The following is a 12,099-nucleotide window of genomic DNA, read 5'->3' as shown; positions in this document are numbered from 1 at the left end:
ACAGGAAAGAAACAAAATACAGTTCATTTTTTTTAAAGGTGCAATGGCAGAGTTTGTCAGATCCTCAATAACTGCCTATTTCACTGAAGTTCTGCAGGTCCACCAGCTACGTCTCATTTCTTTAGCAGAAAACATAGAGATAAATAAGAAGCTATAGTATTTATCCATCGACATAGTACTTCTATGTGTGACAAACACAGAAGCAGCCTCTCYAACACACACACCATTCCAGCACTGGTAGTGGAAAATTGAATCATTCTTTTCCTACAGGCCTTGAACAACTTCAGGACTGTATATTCCATTAGGAGGTGAATTAGGCAGGACATTAAGCTAAAATGGTCAGGACTGGGGTGAAATTTAAAAAACAGAAGTTAGATTTGTGTTTCCTCAAGTAGGCTGGATTTTCAGAAGAGCTCTTCACGCAGATTGGGAGCTGAATATCACTAAAGATTTGGCCTTAACAGAAAATGCAGAATTTGAAGATTTCCATCTGACTCTGATCACTGAGCACCAGTAGGCAGAGGAGAGACTCCTACAACTTATTTTTCCAGGGGTAGTAAACATGCAAGGGCCATTGTCCCTGGGATTCCCAGATCCGTCAGGCACTGACCACAGACAGAGGGATTTGATACGAGTATTACAGGCTTCCCACAGATTGTTGTATTGCCATGTCAAAATACAGGAATGAATAAGTTACATGTTGGCCATTCAGTGAATTGTGACAATTCTTACACTGCTCATGATAGCCAGACTTCTGACTATCGTGTTGATCGGACTAGTAAAGTCCTGGGCTTAGCTCTATGCCTATTCAGCAAAGCCACTTAAGCACGGGTTTAATCCTTTGCTGAACAGGGACAGGTTCCTGAAATAAGACCTACGTCAGCTGCAAGATAACTGAATCTGAAGAATCAGGGAAAGCCACTCTCTCATTCAGAGCTGCCACATTCCACGTTCCATCCTGCTGACCAGCAGCGTTCGCACAGCTCACCAGGTCAGTCCACCAGTCACACACCCATTACAGGCGGAGCTCACTGCTTCTGTCTCCTTCCCTGACAGCCCTGTCAGGGAGAGCGGGAGACAAGGCCGCTTACCCCTTTGAAATGCTCTAAATGTCTAGGAATGCACCAGACGTCGTTATTCACATATTGTCCTGTGCCCTTTCTACCCTGAATGTTGGCTTGGGCAAATCAGTGTAGAATACTTAGTGATCCTAGCATGGTAGTATTTCATTTCACCCTTCATCATTCATTTCACATCCACTGGCTGCAGGATAGGAAAGTAAAAAACAAACCATTTACATACTGGTCCAAATTGCTACCTTTTTCATCTCTCCTTTTTTTCTTCCTTTAACTACTTCAGGATTGGGAGTGATTTCAATAGGAACAGTATGCTGTATATAAGACAGAACACTGCTATTTATGCAAAGTTGAAGAGCACTGTGGCACAGAGTGACGAAAGATAGGACACTTTAAATGCTAAGGGTGCAACTCTGTCCTTAATTCACCTGTTTTGTCCTCTTTGCTTTTGCATGGCATGAGCTGTTGTGAGCTTCTCCAAGCTTTCTATAGCGCTGAGGCACCCAGCGAAGAGTATGTATTAGAATCACTGAATTGCCCTGTGCTCCTGACATGAAGGGCAGAGACATATGCAAGCAACACTTGCACTAACAGTGTTAGTCCTTTAGTTGCACTCATTTCAAGAGTTTTGAAGCCTGTCATTTTAAGACTTCACTATAACTGGCAGTATTATTAYAGTGAAAAAATCAGAATTCTGGAAAACACAGCCTGTATCTCCTCCTGAATAACAGTGCCAACCCTGAATGACGTTAACCTTTGTTTTGAGTMTGGACAATACGGATATTTATTAAATGCTGTCTTGAGCACTCTGATTGCTAAACGGCACACAATGAATTTGGCAAGTAAGACGAGTCATTAGCCAAAGCTGCTTTCAGAATCTGAACACAAAGGCTGAGATTATTAATTGTCAGAGACCCCACACGCCTCAGTCATATCTACTCTTTCATAATGGTTTATTTTTCTAGCCTCTAGTTCAGAGAGCAATGCAGTAGTTTACATTAGTGCAAATCTTTAGGTAAGGCCCTACAAGAACTTAACTTGCATATGACCTTTTATTTGTTTTTACCACTTCTAGACTTTTTTATCATTTTGCCCAATTACACATATACATGAAGTGGATACTGACTTCCTTGCCTAACTATATAGCAAAGATCTCTTCTGGCCTCTCACATGCATATCAAACCAAGCAGAATACTTCCCCTGGAAAAAGCTGCAGCACCTTTTAAAAGTGCATTCAAAAGGTGAGATTGGGCAGAACCACTAAATGTTGGCATGTCCCTGCTTCCTCAGCTGATGTGGCTCTAGTCTTTGTCCTTTTCCTTGGGAGTTATACACTGAATTCTCTTCCTCCTGATTCCCTGGGCTTTCTAAACGGTTTCTGCAAAGTGGGAGATGATAACAGACTTAAAAATCACGTAACTTGAGGTATTTAAAAGGATAGATGTAAATATATCCTAAAGATAGTAATTCAAAGGCCCTGGGTAAATAGCCACTTACTTCCAAACAGCAAAAATACCATGGAAGAGGAACATAGCAGTGTAAACTGTCTGACTCCACTGATTTAGCTGCTATTGTTTTATACCAGTTGATGATTTGCCTCTTAATTCTGTGCCCGTATCTCAAGAGCTAGTCCTGTGCCATTATGCATATGCCAAATCTAGTAGGTAAGAAAAGCTAAACTCTGCTACCTAAAAATCACCATAGAGAATTTTATCAGTGATTAGTTGCATCTTAATGAGCATCTTAATGTGCATCTTAGTTGCATCATGATTAGTTGCATCTTAACATGCATTGCAGTGAGCAGAATTCTTCAGACATTGTTTCATTCTTGGTTGTAGTCAATATTTATCCCAACTCTACAGGAGTTTGCAATCTTAAGCCTCTAATAAATATTTATTGAGAAAATTACTAATGTAACACTTTCCTGATAAATATTTATTATAGATTTTCTGACAGGAAGCACATTAGAAAAAAAATCTTTTAAAATGTGGCACTACAAAAAATCAATTACAAAAGGAAGCCAAGATAAAAATTAGCCAAACAGCTGGCCAAAATGAGTATACAAAACTAAGCATGTGCCAGCAATGGAAGTAGTATGCAGGACAGTCAGGATTTGCCAGAATAAAACAAGCTATAGTGAGGTGAAACTGCTGGATTCTAAAGTGGAGTTGACTCTTTTCCCACTCCTGATTTCATTCAGAACTGGACTGAGATTTCTAACAGAAAGTTACTGACAAAATTAGTTTCCTTTGAATAAAATCACATTCTTTTGCAAATAGACACCTTAATTTGTAAATACAGCAAAGGGTTTCTCTATATTTTGCAGCCATCTCTAGTCTGTATAATTTCTAACCTATATTGTGCAACTGAAGATTTGAGCTCAGATGTACTTAGGATCAAGTTTTGTTAAGGTAACTTAGACATTTGAAGMACAAACAATGTATTATTAGTGCAGATCTTACAAGCTATCTATGTTGTCACATTTCTGCCCTGTATAACAATATATGAACAGTTGTACGAATGAGAAAATAAAGATCTTAAAGTCTCTTTCAGATATTGTACTGAGTTAATCAGCAGAAGTTGATTTGCCAGAATATTTACACATTAATAAATGAAAAAAATTGAATATTCATAAACATCTTTCAGTTCCCCTGTGACATGATAAGTTTAGTAACACGAATGATTTTCTACAGCTGTTTTTACAGTTGTTAACTGTACTTAGTAGTCGAAAACATGAATTTCTTTGTACTCACTGATCTTGGACAGCAAGTGTTCATTGAGTCTCTGTCTGTCCCCCATGGCAGGATCACCTGTAAGTATGAGCAGATACATGAATGARGCATATGTCTTAATGTTATGGCATTTAATGTAATGTTATGTTAGTGAAATATGGATTATGTACAGAAAAAAATGCACATCTGCATTCCAGAATAGGGTTATAGCCTGGTATTTTCAAACCTAGTGCTTAGACTTGTTGAAGTAAGCATTTTCATCTCTAGAATGCAGGCACTTTATTTAGTCTCCCACACCAAATGGTACCTAGTCTTAATGTTGCACATTGGAAAAGGCTGATTCTGCTAYCAGGAACAGCATTCCCGTAGCATGAGATAAATGTGGATGATGCTATTCAAACATATAGACTGGGTATCTGAAATGAATTTAGCTGAATTCASTGTTCTCTATGTTCACAATATTGCAATACAAAATAAGGAATTGCCTCTTTCCAAATGAGGCCATAAGGCTACTTGAGATGTGACCTGATCGATGGTCACACCTTGAACCTGCCTCTGTCTAGGGACACCATAGCACTGGGACTTTTTTTCCCACGTTTCCTCATGGGAGATGACAGCTCAGAAGTTCAAACACTTTAACTGCAGGTTCTACATACAACASAGTCAACGTATAGTCAATATTATTTCACAATGTAGTTTAGAAAATTTGATAGTTTTCAGTACTCACTGCTATGAATGACTCCCTAACTCTGTTTAGCACAGGAACTTGGAAAAGTGGGGGAAATTTKTGAACTGAACATCGAGACTGTCAGACACTGAGGTGCACAAACATTTTAGTAAAACCCACTCTACATTTAATGAGGGGTACAAAAGCAGGTGCCAGAACTGTGCTCTCCATGACCTCTACRGACTATCTGCGGTTTCCTTATGACAGCCCCTATAGAGCTTCTCGAGGTAACATAAGTGCTGTCAGTCATGCTTATGCACATTGAAACTTGCACACTTCTCGAAGGCAGCCACACATAAGGCCGTGCTTTCAGGCTAGCCCTCTGAATGAAAAGCAACCTTAAAATTGAAAGGAGATATGGAGTGGTCCTCAAGATGTGGTGCAGATAATGTCTTTTTCTTCAGACTGTACTGAAGTACAACAAACTTTTATCCTTCTAGTACATCTTCCATAGCTACTAGAGAGCACCTGCCATGTCCAAACTCCCTTCCATTTCCYAGATGACCTTTATCACTGGCATTAAAATACCATTCAAAGTCTTAGAGGGGGTAGGAAAGGACCACTAACGGCAGAATCACAGAATAGTTGAGGTTAGCAGGGACCTGTGGAGATCAKCTGGTCCAAACATCTGCTCAGGCAGGGTCAGCTACAGCAGATTGCCTAGGACTGAGGTCAGGCAGGTTTTGACTGTCTCCAAGGATGGAGACTTCACAGCCTCTATGGGCAACCTGTTGCAGTGCTCAGTCACTCTCACAGTAAAAAAGTTTTTTCATATATTCAGACAGAACTTCCTGTGTTTCAATTTTCACCCAAACGCTCTATTTCCATGGAGTGCATAAAGTACCATACAGAAGGTCTTTGTTTCCTTAAGGAATTTTTGACCCTTCTCAATTCTGGGTTATAAATGTTGATATTACCTTTCTCCTTGCCTGCCAAGTGTAGTTACAGCTTTCCTTYTGCAGCTGACAGCCCTGTTAAAACTAACTGCCCTCCACTGCTTTTATCAACATTGGTCTTTCTCCTCTGGCAGGCAGTAAGTGTCCCTGAACTCTCAACTCTTTTTTTTTTTTAAAGCTGAAAGTCTCAACAGGAATTTCAGGGAAAAGCCTTTACTTTCTAACCCATGTCTGAATGCCATCTGTCTATTCCAGGAAAACCTCTATCATTTTGCAAGCAAATACATTCTGGCATATTTCTAAAATAACATAAAATACTGTATGCAATACAGAGACTGGTGATAATTATTCACTTTAGGGATTTTTTATCCTTTACAAACTTCCATAGGTAAAGATACTTTTTTCTGAAATACAAATTATGGAGCTCAGAACTCAGGTTTTTGGAGCAAACAACCTGCCTAGACTTGGCCTTCACAGTATGTGGCTAGACTATCATCAATACCATATCATACATCTTCAAAMCAGTAATAAAGCTGTTTTTATTCCCAGACTGACATTCCAAACTGTCTCAGATTCCAAGTCTACTGTATCAGCGAGGTATTTACTAGCCATGATCAGTAAACCTATTGAAAACTCAGGAAATAACATAACATAAGCGAGTAAGCCACATGTCTTAGTACTATAGCTCTAAGAGAAGGAGAAGTCACACCTCAAAGTCCTTAGATTTGTGTGTGTGAATTATGCATTAATAGCTATATAGATATAACACTACAGTTTTTTCCAAGTTCGAAGGTGATTATCTTTAATTTATAGAACATTGCCAAATTTATCATGTTGTACGTGATGTGGAAGTGGCAGATTTTTGCATCTCCCCACAATGCTGTTTATGCAGTACTCTAGCAATCTGCCTCTTCTGAACCGTATGACGTACATGCTGTTTCCTGGCCTTCCAGGAGCACAACACCAATCATACACAGGAGTTCTGGTCTTATCAGAGAATAATTCCTGCTTTCTACCAGCTATTGGAAACATTCACATTTTCTAATTTGAAAGTCATGGACATGTAGTGATCCTTGAATTGCGGGAAGTGCACTTCAGTACAAGTTTCTCACATCTCTAAGCTTTCTTTGTTGTGCTTTGAATTCTATACTTTCTTGGCCCAGGCTTCTCAGTATCTATCTTCCARTGGTTAAAACCAGCAGAGCACAGGCTAGTATTTTTAACTAGAAAATCTAACAATCAGTTGGTTTTTAGGTTTATTTTCCCACAAAACATATAAGTCTGTGACTTTACCCTACTATGCTAATTACCTGAAGCAAGAAATGTTTTACTGTTTTACCCAGATCTGCTGGTACTGACCAACTTAATTAACATAGATTATCATGCCCCATATCTGAATATCTATTTTGGGGTCCCCACATCAATGCTTTACCCATATTGTTTTTAAACATGTTCATAAAAGCCTGAAGGACAGTGGTCTTGACTTGCAATTTCAAGGTTGTCCTTGACCTAAATTCAAATAGAATTGTGTTTCACAAAGATTACCAAGAAATCCACCTGTAGCTGTTCTACTAACAAAGCTTCTCAGGCTTTGTTGCCAAATTAAAATCTTAATTGGAAAAAAAAATCTGAATCAACCAAAGAACAAAATGTATCTGAATAATTGTATAATTTCACTRTTCTCCCTTAAAAATGTTTTTAAAATGCATAAAATCAGCTGGTAAGTCTATTAAGTCCTAGAAATTGCTGTGAAATSTGCTCTGGACTGGCCAGTAAATTATACTGATTCTTGTCCCTCACACAGATAAATTCCTGTGAATGACATAATGGTCTGAAATGAAAAGCTCAGAAGCAAACTTCCCTCTTCCATCCTCACAGACATTTGGTAAAGCACTATCAAATACTTTGATTTACTGTGGACCACATGAGTCAAGCTCAGTGTTACCTCAATTTGAGTTCTTATCTGTTCTCTGTCATTTTCAAAATAACCTTTGACTTTCCTTCCCATCTTTTTTCAGAGTCTTTTTCCATTCTTTCTAGCAAACAAGTTTTGTTATATATGATGCCTCATGGCAATATAAACTATCAACTGCCCTGGCAGTTTCTATTTAACAGGCAGAAAACATGAAACATTCCAAAGTAAGAATTCTCTTGTATGTCCTAGATCTTTGGGAAAAAGGATTTTTCCTACTCAGTTAAAGCTTCCTWGCACAAAACACACTAAACCAACTCTAGATTCAGCAGTGTAAATAATTTATACACATTTTTTTTTTATTCTGAATCCTTTAAAGCTGTCTTTTCATCTGGAAGACCTTTATGTAATTAACTCCAGTTACATTTGGGCTGGAGATTCGCCTCAGCTGATTTTAGCYTGCTAAAAGTTGAATTCCTAGTGTCACCTAGAGATATATATTAGTCTCCACTAAATAAAGACAGCTAGACATCTCTAATGGGGAATTCAGCCCGCCAGTTGAGATGCATCTTCATTTAGGAGGAATAAACCAGATAGAACCCAGGACCCAGCCAACTAGTTTAGGCTAGATATCTAATTTTTAGATGGGTAGATTTAGGTAAGTTGAACCCCTCTCATTAAGCTGAAAACAGTGTCATGAAGTTGAGAACAAATATTTACCATGAAAAGCTAATATGCCGTCACAAACATCTGTAACTGCCAAAAACTTATTAACTGTATATAAATATTTAGAACATCTAAAGTCTGGAATGACTGTAAGCTGTCAGCCTCTTCMGAGCTTCTGACCAAATTATGGCTAATGATATTTCAGACTTTMTTGCTGGCAGAAGGAACTGGCATCCAGAACTCAGCCTTGCCACCTTCAAACAGCCCAAAGCAGAAAACTGCTTTTAGGAACCAAAGAGTGTTGATGCCACCTAGAGGGAACTATTCACATAAAAAGTATGRAAAACGTTATTGCATACTGGTGCAATAGTGTAAGTAAAATATACAATGCTAAGGAAAAAAAATCCTAGAGAAAAATGGCTATAACTGTTGTACAAAAATCACACACAGTTAYGAGAATTACCACAGTACAAGTTACATTAAAAAAAACACTGTCCTCAATATAACTTGTAAACATAGATATAGAACCTATATTTAAGACGAACAACTGCCAATTCCTCTCCTTCAAACCATTTTCTACCCTCACAGCTGTATTCCTTCCCTTCTTCCTCCTATTATCTAGAATCTGAGGCAATAGCCAGCAATCTGAATATATTTGAAGTCAGATCCTGGTTCCCTCTATTGCTCTAGCACTGTAAGCAACAGGAGCCAGCTGGCAGGGAATGCCTTGGACATCCAGGAAGCACCGAATGCACAGTCAAGAAATCCTCAGGGCTGCAACTCCATAGTCTTCTGCTAATCACCAGCTTTGCTGAATGGTCCTTTGAAGACCACTATATGTCAATCTAACTTAAAACTGTTCTAAATTACTGAGGGAACAGAACCAGCATCCACAAAGGAAAGACTAGTTCATAATGGTAAGTGTCCCTCTTTCTTTCTTTCTTCCTCCGTTAAATCTACCACCTGCAACCTATGATTCACTGTGATTACCACAACGGCAATGATAACTCACTATGATGCTGTGGGCTGTGGGATTTTTTGCTGATAGGTGGAATCTCTTGCTCTTTCTAGATAATTGAAGTAATTTTGCTATCATCCTTGTGCCTTTGCACAATAATGATTCCTGCTGTGAGCTGCTATGTGGGCACTGGTTTCATGCTATGGCTCTTATTTGCCACCCAGAAAACCCCATGTGGCAGCAGAGATGGAGCTAGCAAACAACACAGATAAAAGAAGGAATCTGCTCTATCTGTTACTCAAATACTTTCCCTCAAGTAGACACTAATTCTTCTCCCTTCYTGCCTGCATATCCTAATAGAGTGGGGACTTGGCTTATGTCTATTAAATCTCCTTCTATTCATCTTTGTTGCTGGTAATTATTTCAGTCAATGCAACATGGATGGTGCCTGACAGTGGAAAGTGGCAATACAGTGCCACGATCCTACTGCGCAATAGAAACCCAAGCTTTCCCTGCTCCACACCTTAAAGGAAGATTACTACTTCCTTTAGGAAGTAGTAGATTGATACTAACCATTTCTTAGTTCACTGACCTCTATGAGAGCTGTACCTCTGAGGCTAATTGGGTAGATTCAACAGATTACCAGAATACCAAAAAGTACTCACRATTTACTCACATTTCTGTGGGTGCACATGACTGTCCTGTCGGCATGCCACAGTCCYGCTATCCCAGCTGACCACAGTAATGCTAAGGCATTAGTCCATATTTAGGCTCTAACTGGCCTAGGTCAAGGTGTATGAATCAAACATTTCCATTTGCAGGAAAAACCTGGAAACAGGCTAGAAAACAGAGCACACCATAGTAACAACTCCTGTATGTTGTTAGTGTCAGTGTTTTMTTTCATCAGCTCCAATCCCCTGGCACTGTGTCTGTGGGCCTTAATGGCTTTCACAGTCTCACACTGCACCATAATGGCCACAATCCTTATCCCACAATCCTTATCATTTACTTTATAAATACCCCCCAAATCCCCTCAGCTGTCTATTTCTGCATAGAAAAATGTACCCTGGAGTCTGGAGGAAGCCAGGGTTCTGGTCAGTAGGCTACAGGGCCATGCCCTGCACCCCATTAGCCACAAGACTTTCAGATAGTGAGTTGATGAAATGTTGACCAAGGTGGTTCAGGCCAGCCTCCACAGAACTGTCAAGCAAAGCTATTTTATATTTTAAAAGTGTACTCTTCAGTCACAGGAAGGGCCCTCTTTATGAGCCAGTTTATGAGTGCTCTCCCTGACAACAGCAGCAATGGCGGAGCTGCTCCTCATGGAGCTCTTCCTGGGGTGTGAGCCAAGGGAAGCAGCAATTGCAACACTGCTCCCTCCTCCCCAGCACTGCCCAGACATGCTCTCCTTTCCCGCCATCCTCCCAAGCTGTGGGCTTATTGTCACATCAGCTGCTCCTCCCTCCCACTCTGAAAAATGTCCACCCACACATCCAGCTACACCAGCCTCTGCCAGGTTCCCGTGCCTCCTCCACTAGCTGCATGCTGCCCCCACCAAGCCTTACGCCGCTCACCCCCCACGCGATCAACCCTCTCCCCCTTCACGACAAAAAGGGGTGCTTTTCACTGCAGTCTCATCCAAAGGTGCAGCCTCAGCCTAACCATCCAAACCATCCACATGCAGGGCTGGGAAGCTCAGCCCTGGGAGGCAATGCCTGAGGAGCCCAGCTCGGCAACCTGTGGCACGTGGAAGCCCTGCCGGCTCACCTTGTGGCGCCGTAGCCGCAGCAGCCCCAGCTCTACCAAGGCTGCYGTTGAAACTGTTGCCCCAGATCGCACCATAACACGTGTCCACACTTGCAACAGCYTGGTTGGGGATCTGGGCGTTTTGTGCAAATTCTTACATATGGATTACACTCATGATTTACTTAGTAACTCCGATAGGTTGATTTAATCATATTCATGTTATTGCAGGTGTATGAGCCCAGTCTACTCTCAGTGTAATCAGTTGGAAGTTTTATTATTGATGTAAATTAAAATAGCTCTTACCCTTACCCTAATATACTCAAAAAGTTCACCTGAATTTCTTATGTTTTTAATTTAAAGAATTCTGAGTGAAGGCATCAGCAATTTGAGTTTAAAAAAATAGTACAGTATCAACATGTTATATATTTAGTTCTGTGTTTATCTTCATCTCATGCCCATTACCAAAAATAATTAGCCACAAAATCCCTGAACTGGACTTAGGATTCAGTTATATTGAAGTCACAAGACAAATAGACTYGAGTCCCAAACCTTGATATATGTTATATTGGCCTTCTATATTCATTATAATGTACTATGTGGATATAATTATAGAGCTAACAACACATTTTATCAGAAAATGTGAACTCCAATGATTTTTCTCACAATGCAGTATTACTGATGTCATGAGTGCTTCAGCTGTGCATGTGCTATTTTGTAGGGTTGAATGGATTAACACAGTTATAAATGCATCCTTCAGATCATTCAAGCAGGGTTTATACCTCAATTTAGCAAAGTACTTTTGTAAAATTCAAAATCTTTCTATCAAGTCTGATCTACACAAAGAAGACAAAATATGGGATTGGTACACCTGAATCTGTACATGCCACTAGGTTGTGATGCAATTAAACTGCTTATAATGACAGAATTCAATCCCATAAGGAAAAAAGAGTCATTGATACCTTTAAAGTTCCATTTGCAGATATTACTATAAATACACCCACACCAAGCACCGTGAAAGTACAACTACATCAATATAAATTCCACTCTAAGTCAAAAATCTATGTGCGCACTTGAGGCTTGAATTTTAATAAGCTGACTGACATTATAGAAGGTAGTTGATGTTGATTTATTCTCTTAATTTACTGATTTTATGAAGGGTTGAAGTATCACTAGAGGCTAATAAAGTTAAAGTTACTCTGTAATTAAAAACTTTGWAAAGCCGTTTAACTATTTTTTCCTGCGAATTCAGACCAAAGGAAAAGTATTTTGTTCTAAATCATTAGTAAATACTAGTATAACTATGCCCACACCACAAGTCATTACTTTCTCCATATATACAATGAAAATTTTGATATATTTTTCACTATCTCCACAGCTAGTCAGATA

The 12,099-nt window shown here is 39.5% G+C and overlaps 1 protein-coding gene across 1 annotated transcript in view; it reads right to left on the bottom strand.

Moving 5' to 3' along the window:
* KDR (kinase insert domain receptor) overlaps positions 1–10,809 on the bottom strand; it is a 98,332-nt gene extending 87,523 nt beyond the window's left edge. Inside the window, exon 1 of the mRNA XM_085322826.1 lies at positions 10,735–10,809. Coding sequence (XP_085178952.1) covers positions 10,735–10,809 — 75 coding nt within the window. The remainder of the gene's footprint in view (positions 1–10,734) is intronic.
* Between the last annotated feature and the right edge of the window lie 1,290 nt (positions 10,810–12,099).

The sequence above is a fragment of the Rhea americana genome, unplaced genomic scaffold (genome assembly GCF_003343005.1).
Source record: "Rhea americana isolate MKP2758 unplaced genomic scaffold, rheAme1 scaffold_8, whole genome shotgun sequence".
In the NCBI taxonomy this organism is placed as follows: domain Eukaryota; kingdom Metazoa; phylum Chordata; class Aves; order Rheiformes; family Rheidae; genus Rhea; species Rhea americana.
The sequence above is the reverse complement of the archived record's forward strand: the minus strand, read 5'-3'. Positions and strand labels throughout refer to the sequence as shown.